This window comes from Sceloporus occidentalis, unplaced genomic scaffold (assembly GCF_023333645.1).
Source record: "Sceloporus occidentalis isolate IW3139 unplaced genomic scaffold, rSceOcc1.0.p SCAF_32, whole genome shotgun sequence".
In the NCBI taxonomy this organism is placed as follows: domain Eukaryota; kingdom Metazoa; phylum Chordata; class Lepidosauria; order Squamata; family Phrynosomatidae; genus Sceloporus; species Sceloporus occidentalis.
This window is the reverse complement of record NW_028317012.1, coordinates 4,723,316-4,744,297: the sequence shown is the minus strand read 5'-3', so window position 1 is coordinate 4,744,297 and position 20,982 is coordinate 4,723,316. Positions and strand designations below refer to the sequence as shown.

The 20,982-nt window shown below is 39.3% G+C and overlaps 1 protein-coding gene across 1 annotated transcript in view; it reads right to left on the bottom strand.

Moving 5' to 3' along the window:
- Positions 1 to 7,496: 7,496 nt before the first annotated feature.
- Positions 7,497 to 20,982, bottom strand: part of LOC149298573 (protein cornichon homolog 2-like) — a 50,088-nt gene continuing 36,602 nt past the window's right edge. The window contains exons 2-6 of the mRNA XM_089487361.1: positions 17,513 to 17,581; positions 16,992 to 17,039; positions 11,046 to 11,158; positions 8,462 to 8,605; positions 7,497 to 7,524 (exon numbers count right to left, since the gene is read on the bottom strand). Of these exons, the coding sequence (XP_089343487.1) occupies positions 7,497 to 7,524; positions 8,462 to 8,605; positions 11,046 to 11,158; positions 16,992 to 17,039; positions 17,513 to 17,581 (402 nt within the window). The remainder of the gene's footprint in view (positions 7,525 to 8,461; positions 8,606 to 11,045; positions 11,159 to 16,991; positions 17,040 to 17,512; positions 17,582 to 20,982) is intronic.

The window sequence follows — 20,982 nt, the reverse complement described above, 5'->3', positions numbered from 1 at the left end:
GATCAGGGGTGTCCAAGTTTTTTCTGCAGTGGGCCACTTCATCAGAAATGTATGTGTGCGTGGGCCGTACTCATTTTTCACTGAGAGAAAATATGGCCTTTTAGCTTTATAATGCATATTAATACAGGGTTAATTTGGCAAAATACCGAAACAAAAAAAACACAGAAAATAATCATTCGCAGGGGCCCTGCTGCTTCCCTCTGTGTTGCTCAGCAGCATCTCTTGCTCCGTCGAGGGAGCGCAGGAACCCAGCGGAGTCATGTCAATGCGTGTCACCTCACGTGACTCCGCTCCGTTCCTGTTCCCCTGGGCAGGTCAAGAGAAGTTCAAACAGTCTGCGCACAACGCAGATGGAGACAGCACCCCTGCGTAAGTTTGTGAGCGGCACCGGAAGATCTGTAGTTCAGGGAAGGGTGTATGAATGAGTATACGTGAATGAGGGAATGAATGTTTGTAATGAATGAATATGCATGTGATACCATGGATGTGTAAGTAGGGTGGGCAGGGCACTGGGAGACTGTAGGTTATGTGCATATATTGGCTGCTTGTGCATGATAGGAGTTTCATTGCTATGTTAAATATATATGATTACTAACAGCAATCACACTCCTATTATGCCCAGGCATACACAGATTCCAGCATGTACTGCTGCCTGGGCATGATAGGAGTGTGATTGCTGTTAGTAATCATATATATTTAATATAGCAATGACACTCCTATCGTGCACAAACAGCCACAGTAGCAAAAGCTAGCATAAATTACACTTTTATCATGTCCATTGGTAATACTTAAATTTTTGTTGTTTTTTTTTTTCCCTGCTCTCCTCCGATGTGATGACCCTCTCCTTGCCACGAGGAACACCTTCTGTGGGGCCCGCCCCCTCAAACGTCACATGTTCAAAGCCGCACAACGGCTGCTTTGAACTTCGCAGCCGGTTGGCCTCTTCGAATGTGGGCTGCCTGCCCATGGACCGGCAGACCACTATGTGAGTGAGCAGGACCGGCCAGTCCGGTCCTGCTCACGAGGGCCGCACCTCGAAGTTCGGCAGGCCGCATTTGGCCCGTGGGCCGCACGTTGGACGCCCCTGTTCTAGATTGTAAACTTATTTAAGCAGGGCCCTCAACTTTTGTTTCTGTAAGTCCAAAAATTATGCCTTACCAATAAATAAAAACAATAATAAAGTGTAATTCAATGTATATTTACAGACCACAGCAACAGCATCTTGTGATGTGGAAAATAGGTTTAGTCTGGATAGATGGGTATAGGGTTTCTCTGACCCCAGTGGCGTCGCTACAGGGGGGCAAGGGGGGGCAATTGCCCCCCCTAGGTTAATCCTTGCCCCCCCTGTTGCCCCCCTGCCGAATTTGGATCCCGTCTTTCTTTTTTTTTTATTTATTTATTTTTTTAACGCGGAGGAGAGAGAGGTGCGGCCCGAGTAAGATCGGCAGCCAAGGCAACCGATCTTACGCGGGCCGCACCTAGAGCCCTGCTACTTACCTGTGGGAGGGTCTTCTGTACTGCAAAGAGGAAGCGGAACCTAGCAGAGTTCACGTGACATCACATGACTCCGCTCCAGTCCCGCTTCCTCTGTGCTTTACCAGAGAAGGCAGAGGGAGGCCGCGCCCCCTGCTGAAGTCTGTGAGCGGCGTCCAGGAGTTGCAGTGCAGGTAAGGGGTGGGGAGGGAGGGAGTTTGAATGAGAATGTGTGATTGAGGGAATGAATCTGTGAATGAATGAGTATATGAATAAATGAGTGTGTGTGTGTGTGTGTGTGTGTGATAGCATGGATGTGTAAGTGCTGGAACCTAGGCATGATAGGACTGTGATTGCTGTTAGCAATCACACTCCTATCATGCCAAGTCAGCCAGTACATGCTGAAACCTAGCTAGCTGCCCCCCTTGTCTATGGATGCTGCCAGCAGTATGGGGTCTGCACATCACTTACAGCCACCCTGTACCAGCATGTACTGGCTGACTTGGCATGATAGGAGTGTGATTGCTAACAGCAATCACAGTCCCATCATGCCTAGATTTCAGCATTTACTGGTTGGATGTGTAAGTGCTGGAACCTAGGCATGATGGGACTTTGATTGCTGTTAGCAATCAAACTCCTATCATGCCAAGTCAGCCAGTACATGCTGAAACCTAGCTAGCTGCCCCCCTTGTCTATTGATGCTGCCAGCAGTTTGGGGTCTGCCCATCACTTACAGCCACCCTGTACCAGCATACACTGGCTGACTTGGCATGATAGGAGTGTGACTGCTAACAGCAATCACAGTCCCATCATGCCTAGGTTTCAGCGTTTACTGGTTGGATGTGTAAGTGCTGGAACCTAGGCATGATTGGACTTTTATTGCAGTTAGCAATCACACTCCTATCATGCCAAGTCAGCCAGTACATGCTGAAACCTAGCTAGCTGCCCCCCTTGTGTATTGATGCTGCCAGCAGTATGGGGTCTGCACATCACTTAAAGCCACCCTGTACCAGCATGTACTGGCTGACTTGGCATGATAGGAGTGTGATTGCTAACAGCAATCATAGTCCCATCATGCCTAGGTTCCAGCATTTACTGGTTGGATGTGTAAGTGCTGGAACCTAGGCATGATGGGACTTTGATTGGTGTTAGCAATCACACTCCTATCATGCCAAGTCAGCCAGTACATGCTAAAACCTAGCTAGCTGCCCCCCTTGTGTATTGATGCTGCCAGCAGTATGGGGTCTACACATCACTTACAGCCACCCTGTACCAGCATGTACTGGCTGACCTGGCATGATAGGAGTGTGATTGCTAACAGCAATCACAGCAAGCACAGTCCCATCATGCCTAGGTACCAGCATTTACTGGTTGCCTGGGTATGATAGGAGTGTGATTGCTGTTTGGGCAGTGTGGACGGCAGGGCTGGCTTTGGGGTGTGCAACCTGTGATCTATGCCTGTAATTTAGGGGGTTTTAAATATACCTTTAATGCCGTGTTTTTATGTGAATTCCAATTGATCTTTACCTGCAAAGCTGGGTTTTTGCGTTATTCTGTAGATCCATATCTATATATTTCCATACATAATTTATGTATACCTGCAAATACAGTGTTTGTATGTCTTATTCAGTTAATACCTGCAATGCTGTTTCCATGTATTTATTTGATCTATACCTGCAATGCTACGTTTCATATACTATTGTATACCTGCAAATACAGGATTTGTATGTCTGATTCTGTTTACTTGATATATACCTTCAGTGCTGAGATCACAAGTGAATTTCAGTTGATCTATCCATGCAAAGCTTGGTTTGTGTGTTAATGTGTTGATCTATACCTGCTATCGGCAACTGGGGCTAATATTAATATATATGGGCAGCAGGGGCAAAAACACTAAAATCCATCCTAATGCAGATGTCTGTGACGTGGATTGTGTCCTGCTGTTTGTGTGTTTTTGGTTATCAGTGTAGCTAAGCCTGTCCTCGGGTGTGTGTGTATAGGTGTTGGTGTGGCAGAGCCTGTCCTGGTGTATGTTTGGGTGTTGGTGTGGCAGAGCCTGTCCTGGTGTGTGTGTTCAGTTGTCAGTGTGGCAGAGCTTGTCCTAGGGTGTGTGTTTGGGTGTCAGTGTGTCAGAGCCTGTCCGTGTGTGTGTGTGTTTGGATGTGGGTGTGGAAGAGCCTGTCCTGATGTGTGTGTTCAGTTGTCAGTGTGGTAGAGCCTGTCCTGGTGTGTGTGGGTGTCTGTGTGGCAGAGCCTGTCCTGGTGTGTGTGTGTTTGGATATGGCAAAGCCTGTCCTGATGTGTGTGGGTGTCTGTGTGGCAGAGCCTGTCCTGGTGTGTGTGTGTATGTTTGGTTGTCGGTGTCGCAGAGCCTGTCCTGGTGTGTGTGTCTGAGTGTTGGTGTGACAGAGCCTGTGTTGGTGTGTGTGTCTGGGTGTTGGTGTGTGTGTTTGGTCATCTGTTCCTGACACTTAACTTACAGTAGGAATTATTTAATTTATATTTATCCAGAGATAAAATGCCCTCCTGAAGTTGTAGTGACTTCAGGGGACAAAACGTTCAAGGCCCTGAAATCATTTAGTGGAAAAGTTATTTATTGTGTTATAATATTTATTTCAAGGATTAGTCGCACTCAATTGTGGCTTCAGGCTTCCCATGTTGAATGATCAAATATTATTTTAGCCCAATAACAAAAGTATAATTCCATAGCACATTACTTTTGGAAATTATGAATGCCCCCCCAGTTTGACTGTGATATCTTGTGTGCCCCCCCTATATATTGTTTCTAGAGTCGCCACTGTCTGACCCTTATGTTATTCCTCCAACTCCTGCTGCCAATCTTAGCAGAATGACATTTAATATGATCATATCTGTCAGGACATCATTTTCCCTTGTTGGTGCCTTCCCAACGTCAGCTACCCTTCTATCTATGAATGTTGATGAATGTTATTTCCTCCCTAAATGCAGCCTCAGAGTCATGAATAGGGGTTAGTTTGTAAAGTAAATTTCACATATGCTCATCTTTATTGTGAAAGAACAACAGGAGGATTAAACACAATTTCAGGCTTAATCAGCTGTCTAAACATTTCCTGCGTGCAGCGATTTTCCTTTTTGATTACTTGGTTAACATATTTTTAAATGTTTATTAACAGTTACATCGGAATAATAGAACATTTACACAAATCCTAAAAGTGTCCAAACCCTTACAACAATTAAAAATGGTTTTATCACAAATATTTTGAAACCACCACCTTCTTGAGAATCACTGTGTGACTTAAAACTTGCTCAGTTTCTATGGAGATGGAATGTTTCCATTTGTTGTACCTGCTTTAATACTCCTACCACTTTATAAAGCATGGTATTAATCGCCAGCATGGTGATTGGGAAGTCTTAATTTCCTTACAGAACTGATAGCATAATTCTGAGCGAAAAAGCAATTCATTCTGAAATACGTGCCTAATGCTGAAGGATGTGCTACATTCGGGCTGATTTTATCACAGGGCTTTATTACCTGATTTGACTTTCTACACCAACTTTTGTGATTAGTATTTCTCGTGCTTCATTGAGCCTCAAGTATTAAGCCAGTATCACAACCTCATCCTGACGAGTCCCATTAAGGACGAAACAGCTGTACATGAGTGGTGATCTGGCTACTGCACCTCTTACCTGAGTTTTGTCAAAGGCTGTCTTGTACAACGGGCAATTACTTTCAAGGGATCCATGTATAAAGTGCATATAGAGGCAAAAGGTGATCATTGTTGACTTTATTTGCCTGTGCCTACCCAGAATCCCTTGTGGTTGCGGCAGGACCATGAGATTTTTTAGGGAAAAAACAAGCCTTCTGGCTTGTCTGGTGTCTGTAGATGAGTGTTTAATAATGCTTCTACTACCCCCTAAATTCTAAATGGGAGGGTTTTCCATCACCAGCTGCCGGTCGCACCTACATTATCAGCCACTGTGCCAGGACTGCCTTGTCATCAACTTCCTTATATTACATCTAAGGTTTTGGATTACCGCTAGAGCATTACGTCTAGTTTTATGATATCTTGTCCTAACAGTGCTTTGAAATATACTTGAAAGTTCTCTTGATCTTTGTTGAATGCAAGCTGAGTTAGACCTTCGCAAGCCTTAAGAAACATGAGAAAAGTTTGTTCCTTCAAGCAACCATACTGAATCTGATGTGAATCAAAATCTGCAACATGCCTAATTATACTGAAAACTGTTGGTGATATTGTCTACGTCCAGGACAGATGATGGGCGGTGTTAATGACAAAAGAGGCAGCCAAAGCTTTTAAATAGACCCAAGATCTTTATGTGATATATTCGGCTGTGACTCTTTGATCAGGAAACAATTTAGTACAGTATAAAGTCTATATCTGTGATACCCGCGCGAGGTCCACTCCAACAAACTTCTGCTTCAGTACTCACGTGTGGTGTGCACAGCTTCAGTACACATAAGGCACATAGTGCGAGGAAGCACTGAAGCAGTGGTCTGTATGACCTTGTGCTGCCATTACTTGGAATCCAAGATCTCCCCAACTGGCCCTGCTCCTCTAGTGGCAGGCAGCCCCCTGATTAAAGTACTCCAGGTGGCTGCGTTTGTTGCCTGGTACTAAGACTGACCTTATAGAGAATATACCAGGTTTTTCTCTCCTGCTTTTAAGAGCTAGCTCTAGATGGTAGGCATTTTACTTAAAAAAATACACAAACAATATGTAAATACTATTTTACACCATTGCTGAAAATGATGGCCTGACTTCCTAAAAAACAATGCATCACCTTCCAAGTCTTTCTTACCTTTAGGACTTTTTAGTGCTCATCCCAATTTTATATTTGCTCTCTGATATCCTGCCATATAGCAAGACTATATTTGTACATTTGGATTTAATACGAGTAGCAAATTTACAGAATTATTGCAAATTCAATGATTCGCATGAAGCAACAAAAATGAGGCCAGACTCCCCACGAAGCGGACGAAAACAAAGCATAAAGCTCCACATTTTTGGACGACATTCACAGGCCCTTTCACGCTCTCACGCTCTCACTCTCTCATTCTTGATCACTTTTTCTCAAAACGTTTCAACTACCTTCCCTGATGACCAGAGAAACATTTAGAGGGTGTGAGAGCGAACAAGAATGAGATAGGGAGGGTCTCTCTGTTCCTTTACCAGCTATAGCTCCAGCGTGCCTAAAGACCTTCTTTTTCAGTGCTCTGTTTCTTTGGAATATATAATTTACTAGTATCTTCCAAGAGATGATAATAGATAATTTTTATATGTAAATACTATAGGAATTATCATTTTAGATTGTATAATTAGCTTACATATAAGCCCCTTATAAGACAGTTCAGTAGTTATTTAGATTAATTAAACCTATAGATCTATATAAGCAAATGTGTATTACAGAGTGATATAAGTTGTACAGTATATATAACTTATAAGTTTTACAGTGACTAATACACTAAAACTAGATTGCAAGCTTGTAGACAGGGCCCTCTTTACCTGATGTATTGATTTATCTTAGTCTGTCAGTTCTAGTTTTGTCATTCCCCTTGAATATATGTATTGTAAGAAGTGCAGCATAAATTGTTGGTGCTATATAAATAAAAGTAAATAAAAAAAATAATAATAATAATAAAACACCCAATAGATATGTAGATATATATATATTTTTATTGACAGCAAACCTCACACATCTCTGAAGAAATAAAGTCACAGACTTCAAACAGACGAATAAAAGCTGTAAGCCAGCAGCAGTCTAAAAAGAGAGAGAGGCAATAAGAAGAGGGGAAGAAGAGAGTGGAGAAGGGGTTATAAAGTAAAGGATAAAGGGAGGACAGGATAAAGGGAGGACAGAATAGGGAGAGCGATGGAGAGTGAAAGATACAAACAAGATAATCTACTAGTAAGCAGGGTGGTGGAATTGATGCCCTGCAGTGTATTCCTTGTATCAGCAAGTGTCTCCATTTTCTCTTACATTTCTTTCTTCTGTCGCCTGGATTCAAAGGTTTGGAGAGGCTTGATTCAAAAAGTGACGAGCGTATAAATCAAACTGAGAAATGAGTAGATATCAGGACAATGAATGAGATAAAGGGAAAAAAATGAGACATCACACACACACATAAATTATGAGAGAGATTGGGGAAGACAATGGGATAGGGTAGGAGAGAGACAGAGGGCGTTATAAGTAAGCCATTTAGGAGGTGTTGGTGGACAGTAAAGGATGTTATGTAACCGGAAGTGAAATAGTGATTTTAGTGGGAGTGCATGGTGTGTAGAAACAGGACAGTGTGGTTTTTTTTTTGTTATAAAGGAGTAATAATTCACATTAGAAGAAGGTGGTGAGTGTGTGTGTGTGATTAATTTGCCAGTATACAGAGACTGACTATAGACAAGGCAGACTGGGTGGGGGCATTTACGAAAGGGCCAAGTACAATTCACTCACCATCAGAGGCACAGCATCCTACGCGCTGACATAACGTACAGTGGCCCCCACCCTGAGTGCGAGGAAGAAGTGTTATTAGCACAGGATGCTGCATATTTAGAACTGGGATGGATACTGCATGTTTAATAGGTAGAAACTGGTTTATTCTAAAACTGCTTAGTACACAATACAGGATTCATTTCTTGAAGTGCTAATAGTGGAATGTGTTGTATGGTTTATTTGTCAATAAATAATAAAATATATAGTCTATTTTTTAACACAGTTAATAAAAGTGTTAGTGCAAGATGTAACTGATCATTGACCATCTCATGCTTACTCTTTATCCTTTGAGATCCCTCACATCTCCTTAGCTACAGTATCTTCTCCATTTCTCGGTCTACCTCCTACTTATTCTACTGCACATGCCAGTCATGCTACTGCCACTTATTAGGCAGCTCATTCAATTACTGGAGTGTCTCTTCTGCCTATGTTTCATCCAAGTCACTAATGAACACTACATTTAAACCCACCACTACCATTTTCTATTTCTTTTCTCAATACCCACCTGTACAAGTAGTAGAAGAAAGATAGCAGGTAGAATGCCAGTTTACACCAGGCCTCCTTTTGACAGTAATTTAAGATATCCACATTCATTATGGATACTGGATCAAACATTGCTTCTGAGCCGTCTGCAGGCCGGTGGAAGTACCTGTGAGATATTTCCCAGTGGTTTGTGTTAATGATATGCAATCATACCTTTAAGTGCTGCCTAATGCATAATTTGAATAAACTCTAAAATAGAACATGTACCACAGGTATGGCAATTACATATTAAGCTAACTTGTGGCTGGCTTGTGAAGTCATTATAACTTTAATAGCACTATTTGCACTTGCCTTATTTAAAAGTTGCCGCCCTCTTCTTCCATGGTCTTACATTTGTTGCCACTTATAGGCTTCTTGAAGGAGCCAATCAGTGACAGGAAGTTGCTCCCATTTAAATAAATGTGAACTGGACAGACCCCCATACGTAGCATTCGCTGAGCCAACACTGGATCTGACTGGAGGTGAGTATGTCACGTATACAGAGATCTCCTGCACTGTAAGTAGCTATTGTGTGAGGGGAGGTACACATCCATATGAGATGGATACTTCAGAAAAACTACACTGCCCAAAATGTTTGTGGTCTTGTCACTTCTGCTCATAATTTAATCCAATGTAGTGCCATTGTATGCTTGCTATTTACCCATGTGTGCTTGGTTCATCTTTTTTGTTCATTACAATATTTCCATCACGGAAAGGGTGCAGCAGTGACCACTCAGCGCTGGGGTTTTACCTAATAATGTAGCACTTGGTGTGCTCCCCTTCATTATTTCTAATATGATAAAGATATGAGGTGGCTCATAGTGGAGACCATATAATTTTTAATTACCAAAACCAAGAGATCATTATGATGATTTTTTAATTGTTTTACTTCCATATTCCTTAAAATATATTTTCATTTAATCATCACAACTGGTCTATTTAGACCAAAAATTTAGGTCAAAAATGTTACGTTCATAATGGCATCCAGACTGCCTTTTCCAAGAGGCAACATTAACTAGTTCTCAAAAATATATATAAACATTTTATAGTATAGCCACTGCTTGCACCATTTTCCTTTGAAGATCTTAGATAAGTCCGTAGATAATATCTTAGATAGATCAGTAACCCAGAATTTAGCACTGATGAAAGGGCTGTTTGACTAGCAGTGGGCATTGATATAGACTGCACATAATTCAAGTTAGTGTGGGGCCTGGGGCTTTACTTATTTAGGAAGGGGAAGGGCTTGTAAACAGAGATCATGGGCAAGGAAGCACTGAGGAAGGTGCATCACAACCAGGCTCCCCGTAACCAAGGTGCTGAGAGGGGTCGCATAAGATAGGCTACACACAAGTCAGTTTCTGTTTTATTGGGAGTGTGTATTAGTGTAAGGTGCTAGAGGGAGTGTGTGTAACCATATGGTGTTATACCATGTGTGTCAGTATACAGTGTTAGTATAAGTTTGTGTGCTAGTCTTTGTGTAAGTGTGTAAATTACTTATGGGAGTGGTCCCAGTGAGGGGCCATTGACTTTACTACTCCCGCCGGGCCAGAAGGTGCCAGAACCTATTTTATTTACAAAGATGTGCAAGAAGGGGTAGCGTAATGGTATGAAGTAGCCTGGCCCACCTAAGGGAGAGGTGTCAAAGAAATCCTACACATATGTCTCAGTAACCCTAGGGTCACACCTGATCATGGGAGGCTATAAAAGGGAGGGCTTTTTTCTGTATAATATACCCCCCGAGTGCAAACTAACTTTAAAAACAACATACAGCGCTGTGAAAATTTTTGCCCCTTTCCATTTTTTTTGCATATTTGTCTTACTTAAATGTTTCAGATTATCAAACTAATTTTAATATTAGACAAATATAACTTGAGTAAACACAAATGCAGTTTTTAAATGATTTCATGTATAGAAGGACATCCCTAGCCGTCGTTGCTATCTTCCTTGTAGCGAAATGGGCAGCCGCCCCGATTCTCAAAGTAAAGATGCTCCTTTGGGGAAAAAAGGGTCTCCAAAGGAACCGTACCACCAGTCACAACACGACACACCAGTCAGGATGCAAAAGAACACAATTGTAACTGGGCATAGTTTATTTAGCCACTTTACAAGAGGAGGGAAAATTGACATATACAACAAACAGAAAAGGATTAACATAATTAACACTTAACACAATAGTTTGAAATTATGTAGACAACATCAACACCAGACTAATCTCCTCGTAAATTCAACAATGGCGAGTATGAAATGTTTAGGGAAGTAATGCTATACAAAGGGAAGTAACACAATACAAAATATTACAATTTACAATTCAACCCCTGTAAGTCAATGTAAAATTGCAGTTCCAATCATTTTCATGAAATTTGATTAGTCCATCCAGTGAAAAATAAGCAAAAATAGAAGAAATCGGAAAGGGGCAATTACTTTTTACATAGCACTGTATATAAAGATGACAGGTGAGATTTATTTCTGGAAGTGTCAGGTAATCAAGTAGAGAAACCCTTACAATAAGTACCCACCTAAGTAAAGCATTATAAAGATAGAAAGCTTAAGTCAGAAGATGAACTTACCTCCAGAGATGGTAGAATAAGAGAGGTATGTTCAGACCAAGGGTAACCCATTCAGCAGCACACATAAACATCAAGCAGAAAAGACCATGGATGCAGTACTCAGGCACTACAAGCTGAGGAATAAAGTATGTGGGAGAGAAACAAGAAAGAGATGCTGAGTGGCAGAAATAAGCCGAGGGAGGCAGAGCTTTTTAAAAGTGAGACGGAAAAAAATAATCTTTGTATTAAAATCTGGAAAAAAATGTCATCTACTAAATTTAACGTTCATCTATAAACTTAGCTCCCATGGTTTTCTTAAAAGAATAAGGTACAAATTAACACAGCTGTGCAGTATACAATATAGCACGCACACCATATAATTTGTAAAACAATACATACAGAACAGGTCAAGTCACAGATCTAATAACACAAAGACATCATGAGTCATTGTAGACTGCCCAATGTAACAGTGATGATGGGTCTGATTTAAGAAGTGTTTGTTCCTCCAGCAATTTGCCTCTGAGGTTTTTTCCTTAATGAAAAGTTAATTTTGCTTTTAAGACACGCTTGTATATGTACCTCACAAAATAGTGTTTAGTATATACCGCGGATGTTTTACCAGAAATATTTACAAAAAAGTAAAATCTTTAGTATGTAGGTTTATCCTCAGGTGGTTCCATTGGTTGGTTGACTATTTAAGAGACAGTGTTCAAGAAGGTTGTGACTGTCAATGAGTAGAGTTGGTCAGTTTTGCAGGAGATATATGTTTCATAACCAGTACTCATTAGACTTGTGCATTGTGATTAATATGAATTTTAAAAAATTTGGCCTAATAAGTGCATTAATTGGAATAATGAAAGCTAACTGCTATGCTAATTGACTGTTCCGAGAATATATGAGTGAAGTTCCAAGTGGTTACAGCTCTAATAAAATGTAACAGGTTGCAATTAACTGTTGGATGAGTTCCAAGAAAATAATCTAGGTGAGGTTCCAAATGCTTAGCATAAGAAGAGCAATGAGAAACCAAATAATAATAATGTAGGTAAAGTACGTTGTGTAGTTTTTATGCCTAAAGAGTACTGCAACTGTATACAAGGTAAATAAATATGCGTTTAGCAGAGTCAGCCTTTGTATGGTAAAGTATGCATGTGTATAGGGTAGTGTGACTGTGTACTGTGTTAACATGCATAGTGTCACTGTAAATTGTTTGGGATGCAGGTGACTGTGTAAAGGGTATGTTTCATTTGTATTGCTTAGTATGATTGTTTCTATGGTAGTGTGACTGCATTTTGTAGTACCTATGTGTATAGAGTAGTGCAATTGTGTTGTATTGTGTTGCATGCATTGTGTAGTAAGCAGATATATGACAGGCTCACTTTGTATTGTTTGGTATGATTGTTTCCATGGTAGTGTGACTGCATTGCGTAGTACCTATGTGTATAGAGTAGTGTAATTGATTTGTATTGTGTTGCATGCATAGTGTAAGTGTGAATTGTTTGCGATGTGTCTGTATAGTGTAGGAACAATGTGCATTATGAAGCATGCTTTTATCTAGGATAGTGTGACTGCCTTGTGTAGATTCTGTGTCTAGAGTAGTGCTACTGGTCTAAGGTAGGGTCACTGTGCATTGTGTAGCTTGCATGTGTTTAGGGTAGTATGACAGCATTGCATTGTGTGATTGTGTTTTGTGTAGCATGTATAGGGTAAGGGGATTGTGTATAAGGTAGAGCCAATGTGTATTGCTTAGTATGCATCAGTCTACAGTAGTGTAGTATCTATGTGTATGGAGTAGTGCGAATGTGTACAGCGAGTTATATGCATGTACATAGGGAAGTGCCACTGTGTATTGTTTAGTATGCTGTGTATAGGGTATAGTATGCAAATGTATTGTAGAGTATGCATGTTTATATCATTCTGTAATTGTGTGACTTTGATTGCGTAGCATAAATTGTTTTACTGTAAAGTGTGAATTGAGATGCATGTGTAGTGTCAATGTGTATAGTATGCTTGTGTCTGTGGTAGTGTGGTTTGTATGTGTGTAGGGTGGAATGAGTGCATGAGAGACTCTATATTGCACCAAATTTCATGTTCCAACTAAAAACCCTTTGAAATTTGTTGTCTGAAAAAGAAATGAGGTAGTATTCATTAGGAAATATCAGGGGTTTTGTATAAAAGCAGCTAAACATAAGACCCCCCAATAAAGTAGAAGGCTTTTTACACTGCAATACCATAGCGTTTCCAGTGTTATGTTTTACAGCGTGGAAAAAAAGGTTTGATATTTAACCAAATTATGGACCTGAAGTAGCTTTCAGCCTTCATCTACTGTGGCCTACTGACAAATGGAATCATTGCTCAGACAGGTAAACCCAGAGAAGGATCCGGTTCAGTTCTGAAGCCTGCTTGTTGTTTCTGATGATTGTTTACAGATCAAGTTGACGAATAGCAAACAATTCCCATAAAAATATACATGTAATATTTAGGCAGCATAACTATTGTTTTTATGTCCTTAGCTGTTACTATGCAGGACCTTGCCAGAAAGCAAACAACATAATATCTAGTTCTTGTTTAATATAAATACGAGCAGTCCTTTAAAATGATTTATATCAGCTAAATATACATCCTAAGGCTACTGGGAAATCTCTGTGGATTGTTCTACATCCAGGGACAACATAATGTCCCCTAATCAGGGACACAAAGTAATTATATGTCATGTATTGTGTCATGTTTTAATGCAGCCTTACAATATAATTTATTTATTTGTGTTTGGGTCACTGTGATTTTTTTAAAAAGTTAACTCCTTTTTTGTTCATGCTACTTTATCTCCTCCTGGCCTCTCACTCTGTTATTGTCTAATTGCTTGGTATTCTTCTGTGTGCAGTAGAGGTTGATAGGATTTGGGAACTTAGAGAAGCTGCAAACTCCTTGAGAGCAATTGTGCAGAATTAAATTCATGATCATCAGTTTATTGATAGCAATTATAGATTTTTAATATTTTTTTTACAATATTCATTTTATTTTTAACATGTTTTAACCTAATAAACTTATATTTAATAACCAATTAGTGACCCTTTAGGTCTTGCTCTAATTTAGCAATAGCCAATCTGATCATCTTAAAACCTTACATCTAACACTATCACTTTCCACTAACAGCATACCGACAGTATCCTTACACTAGCTCCTAACCCCTAACCTAGTTGCTCGATATAATCACTAAACTCTTTTATTATTTATTTAAGAAAAAAAAAATTGCCTCCACACCCAACGAAGTGAGATCGATCAATCATCAGTGTCCTAAAGTGTCTCTAATCAGTCAACAGACAGTATTTCATAATATCTAGCAAGGGGAAGCACTGGCATACTGTTAGTGGATAGCAAAAGTATTAAGTATGGTTAGATGTGACCTAAAGGGACACTAATCAGTGATCAAACAGCAATTTGTTAGCTTAAAAAAATGACATGAATTTTTTTACCTTGCAGACTAATCAATAATCTGTAACCTAAAGTTCATTAATTAGTGATCAGATAATAAAAATAAAAAAAAACTAATGTCTAACCTATTTTTATTTATAATGTGGTTTTTTTGGACCCCTCTCACCTGTCAACGATGGGAGAAGTGGCTGTCATAATGATCATTTCAGTCCTGTTGATCAGGAGTGATTTGATCATAATGACCACACTCCTTACTGCAGGCCTAATTGACAGCAATTGACCTGAAAATACCTTTGACTTCCAGGTCATTGCTGTTAAAGACCTACCGTATTTGCTCGATTATAAGACAAGGTTTTTTCCAGAGCAAATGCTCTGGAAAATACCCCTTGTCTTATAATCGGGGTCGTCTTATAATCAGACCTCAAATAGGTCTGACTATGAGACTAAGATCCAGATCCCCCGCAGCGATGCAGGGGACCTGGATCCTCTTGTGTTATGCCCCCCCAACTTACTGGTGCTTCTGAGTCCCTGGTGCTAAGTCCGGGCAGCGTGTAGAGCTGTACGCGATTTGCGCAGACAACCCCCGCTGCTAACCTCACCTCCTCCCGGCTGCAGCGGAAGTTGTCTACGCAAATCGCGTAGAGCTCTACACACTGCCCGGACTAAGCACCGGGGACTCAGAAGCACCAGTAAGTTTGGGGGAGGGAGTGTTAAATAGGGGGCATAAGGCATCTCTGTAGGCAGAGTGCTCTATGAAATGCCTTTTAACCCCCTTAATGCCACTCTGCCTCAGAAATGCCTTTTAACCCTCTATACGCCACTCTGCCTCTTGAAATGCCTTATACCTCCCTATATGCCACTCTGCCCCATAATATGCCTTTTAACCCCCTAAATGCCAGAGTGGCATATAGGGGTATAAGGCAATTCTGGAGGCAGAGTGGCACATAGGGGGTCAAAAGGCATATCATGGGGCACAGTGGCATATAGAGGGTTAAAAGGCATAGCATGGGGCACAGTGGCATTTAGAGGGTATAAGGCATTTCTGGGGCAGACTGGCAAGCCTGGGGGCAGATGTGCATAACTGGGGGGGCAGGTTGAAAAAAAAAGGAAATAAAAACAAAATATTTTTCTCAATCATAGCTTTTATTAAAAAAAAAAATTGTTCACATAGTTTTCATGAATTAACATTTACTGGTAAAACTTTTTTCCTATAAGGTCGTCTTATATTCAGGCTTTTTCTTTTTTTTTTTATAAATTAATATTCAGATTTTGGGGGGTCGTCTTATAATCGAGCAAATACGGTATTTCTGTTTTGTTTATTTTAACTTTATCAATGTTGGTGCTCTATAGGAACATATTTTCACTATCCCCACAAGCCTCCATGACAGCAATTGTCCAGCCTGGTAAGTGTGTAAATCTGATTTAACTGCAGAGGAATCTCTAGAAGGGGCCAAGCTCCCCCCACATATGTGCCCCCAACTATATGATACCATTCAGTACCTTAAGTACCCTGCTTTGTGAGGCTGCATCAAACCTGCTGTGATGGAGCTTGCAGTCATACAAAGCAGTGCATATACAACATCACTCTCTACCTTTGTGTACCTTAGGGGAGGCTGGTGTGATAGGCAGAATAAGTTCACTGTGAGCCAATCAGAGCAGTACTTACAGGCTTATTCACCAGGAGCATACAAGGCCGAAAGGGCTGGAAAGAAGAAGCTTTGGTGATCACAAGACAGATGACATTCTTCTTGCCCCCATGACCAAGACATAAATGGCTATAGTCATACATACTGTATATACATACATACACACACACACACACACACAATCCTACATTATTTATAAATCATGGGAGAAACAGTTTTCTTTTCCTTTTCTTCATGATCTGCATGATTATTCTTTTCCATTTATTTACCTTCCATGTTCTTACTGGCTGTAATTAATTGGTTTATGTTGTTCTCTGGCTATAAATTCTTATTCTTTCCAATTGTAACTTCTAATTCTAAGCTGTGTCCTAATGTTAAGCGACTGATTGTTGTTGATTGATAAAAAGGTAGGTGATGAGAAATGAAAGCAATTATACCATCACAGAACAAAGCACAAGCTAGAGATGTTTTTATTAGAATGCTAAAAGCTATGATGGTGAGTCACATTAAGTAGTTAAAAGAGGGTGATTGGATTAAAAAAAAAAAAAAGGAAAAGAGAAAAAAGTGAAACTCCCCCCTCCACCATTTTTGTATATAGCCCCAAGTGCCCCCACCCTAAATATGATACCTGGTGATGCCATGGCTATATAACGCATCACTGTATTAAAACACAACAGGGCCTACATGAGCATTGCAAAATAAATATAAAACTCTTTAGCCTTTTATTCTGACATTCAAAATAATTTATGAGTCCCTCCATAAACAAGTTAGACAACAATGACATAAGATAATAAACAATGACGGAAACAACATAACATTATGCATTCTGCACACACAAGAAAACAACTGTACAAGGTAGCACATACAGTTACGTAAATGTTGTGTTGCTGACCTTTCTGAGCAAGCAGCAAATCCGCTCCACGTTCTTAACCCTCTCTCTCTGGAGAATAGTTGAGAGAGGGAGGAGACAATATAGAAAATGGAAGAGTGGAATAGTTAGAGGGGAGGATAGATAACCAGATAAAAGGAGGAAAGAATGACACAAATAGCATACCATGAAGGAAGATGGAAAAAGCAGAGAACAGAGGAAGATTCATATAATATAATATAATATAATATAAACACATTTCCAGAAGAGAAGAATAACAACTTAAAACAAAGTATCATATAAAGAGTTAGATATCTAAGTAAAGTGATATGGAGAATAATCTCTAGAAGACAAAGTGAGGCATAGTGAAAAAAGGGTTGGAAGACTCATAGAGTAGGGGTTAAAATCAGGTGGCACAACACAATAAATCATATTGAATGAAGAGGGGCGGAAAGGGAACAGTAAAAGTTAAATAAAGAATGAGAAAAAGAAAGGCGACCAAGTTCTCTGTCCTACTCCATCCCAGAGGAGATACAAACACTCACCGCTCTAGAGGGATTTCCCTGTTCAATGGGATTTTTAAAGTCTGTCCGAAGTTCATCAAAAGCAATGATCTGCAAAGAGAGAGGTGTACAATTATGTGTACAGTAATGGGGATCAGAGCGCATTTTTCCTCTTGGTAGTTTATACTTAGGTTTAGTGACAACCATACAAACGTTATAGAGGGAAACCTGTATATTATTTTATTTATTACAAATGTAGTTATTCATGGATACCTAGTTTAAGGCAACCCATACATATGATCACATGATAGAGTGTTAAAAACACAAAAAAACTTTTTAAAAAAAGTTATTTTCCCTGTTATTTCGCCATACATTTTCTTAAAAGTACCCACCCCCCTTAATAAATGTACCCAATTGGCATGTTATATATAGACAAAAATTAATTACAAGGGATTCATTTTGTAATCAAGCTAAAATACACCAACATATCCCAGCAAGTATGCCAATCTTTTTTGCACCTCTGCTTTTCAAGGATATAACTCACATAATAATCATGCTGGATTAGGGTGATGGGATTTATAGTCCAAGTCACTGTCTGTTTTTATTGAATTAATATTTTTTTTAGAAAATATTTGTATTAAGAGCATAAAGTTTTCGAGTAGGGAAACCTATGACGATACACAATCTCTGCATGGTCACAGGGATAACGATTTTTACCAGCATACCAGCCAGCTAATCTCACAATAGATCAGATGGCAGCATGCCGCTACTTTAATTCCCCTCCCCGCTGTTACCATGGTAGCAGGCAGCCATAATGTATGCATTAATAGGATATTCATTTTATTTATTTATTTAGTGGAAAGTGTAAACTGTTAACGTTTTACACATTCAACAGGGACATCCCCGTAAGTAGGTAAGATTTGTAGAACCCTGGAGTGCCACCCTGTATAGGATCCACTTTGCCAACCATGTATCACAAACGTGGTTGGTCGTGAAAGGGTTAATTTCACTATTATTATTATTATGTAAATAGTATTGTCTATTTGTGTCTAAATTTTCACAGTAGGACAAAATGGGAAGACTAGATGTAATAGCCTGTCTAATCTCCAAGTCTTACTGGGGATGTCCTCAGCTAAACTGATGATTTCTAGGATACATTAAGGCCCAAATATATTGAGATTTCTTTCATGCAATCCATAGTACAATCACCCAATCTTAGTCTTACTCTTCCTTTAAAGACTAGCTACCATATGCATTGTCTTGTCATTGCTATAAACTGGTGGACCATTTTACAAGAAAAATATACACTCTACACTACAAATTCTTCACCTGCAATGATCCCTTTGCCCCAAGAGCCACTGTGCCTCTAAAGCTAAAGGGATCATTGGCTTTTCACTGCAAAGATCTGAGAACTGGCTTATTGAACAGACAAGGAAGAAAAAAGTGAGTACACCCCTGGCATTTTTGTAAATATTTTGTCATATGTGACAACACTGAAGAAATGACACTCTGCTACAATGTAAAGTAGTGAGTGTACAGCCTATATAACAGTGTACATTTGCTGTTCCCTTAAAAATTACTCAACACAGCCATTCATGTCTAAACCTTGGCAACAAAAGTGAGTACACTTTAAGTAAGTGTTAACATATATTGTGATGTCACTTCCCTCTATAATATGTTTTCGTATGCTACCTTCAAGCCTACTAGTTTAAAAATTTGCACACTTGGAATCTTGGACTACTGAAAAATTGCCTTCATTTCACCAGCGTTAAAGGCAGAGCCATGTTCATCAGTGCCCTTTGTATGAAACCCTCTGCACAGCCACTTACTCTGGACATTGACTTGATGGCCTATTAGCTTGCTTAGAAGCGTTTGGTCTTATTAGCACTATATAATTGTAGAATGCATTCATACACTTATGACCACTAAATAGGTTTAGTGAACTCCTTTGGAAAAAAGGAAAAAATAAAGCATTTTTGTCCAAAACAGTGGCAGTTGTGTAATGGACTGTGTAACTAACTGCCAAAGGACATTGCTGTAATTATGGTCTTCCATTCTTCTACTCTTCTTGAGCATTGTTCAGGTCCCCTTTATTATGCTTTTCGGGTCCCTGAATAAAATTAATTTAAAATGAATGGCCCTTTAAAACACGTACAAATCTCTTTGTAGAAATGTGTGATTACTTCCGGGAACATTTTTCTTGGCTTTGACAATTAAACCCCTTTAAATTAATTATCAACAGCTTCAGTAGGAATCCGAAATAAACACAATAATAAAAAGTAATTATTCCCTACATAAAGATAATCACAAAGTGGCGTCTATGACAGCCTGAGAGATTCATGCAAGGGCAGAAATCTGTACATTTTCCTTCTTAAAAAGGAATTCAAATTATCAGACCTAACAACCATGAGAATGCAGGGCATGAATCTATCAGCCATGATAAATGAAAATGTATTTATTTAATTAGCCTTGCATGACTTTTCAGCTAAATAACTTTGCAATTCTTATGCAGGGCAAGTGAAAGTGGCTATGGAAGAGATATATTGTGCTCAAAATTGAGGTTTGTTCATTCATCATGGCTGTTTAGAAACATAATATGTTAAAGGGTGACAATGTCCATTTTGTATTCTCTTTCTCTTCTCTTGCATTTTAGATTTGTCTCTCACGTGTAACCAGGTATCAAACCATGCTTTTAAAATAGAACTATATATTTTCTTTCCTTTGTAACATTAACATTTCAAGAACTCTTCCAAGAACAAGTTTGGAATCAGTATGTATAATTTAAACATTAACATTGTAGCACTAAATACGATATATATTCAATTAAGTCTCGTTACTTAATAAAGTGATGCAGACAAACCAATACAGTGTGGTGTGAGACGCCTGCCCAAAAGCTGGCAATCTATAGGATCTTTGCATTACAATTAGAAAAAAAACAAGGCTACCTCACACAGAGAACAAAAGTGGTATAGAGCATTGTACAAACAATACATTAAATATTATAGAAAAATATATTTTCTATATTCTCTATAGACTGGTAGAATGTTAAACCTGTCAATGTAAACACGCAATTTCAATTTGCTAGTGACAAGTAACAATATTTGCTGTGAGGTTTCAACAGCATCCAAAAGGTGCAGTATATGTTTTTACCTACGTATAGCAAATATCGACCCCCTATTAATGTAAGGGAAAACATATTAAGCAGTTAAATATTAGCAAATAGTGCACTGCTGTTGAAGCTTCCACAGACATACATTTGAGCAACATATTTAAAGACAAATGAATGTAAAAGTTTGTTGATACCACGTGGTCCCAATTATATCACTCAAGTGAAGTTATTTTCTATTGGTTTCTAAGTAGCCTTTTTAGAAGTCACAGTGTAGATTCCACAACCCAAAACTTGTTTTAATTAATAGATGCATTAATTAATTAATCCTAAAACTTTTCAAAAATAAAGTAGTATCTTACATATCCATTAGGAATCTTCAGTTTGCCCTCTTCAGGATCATACA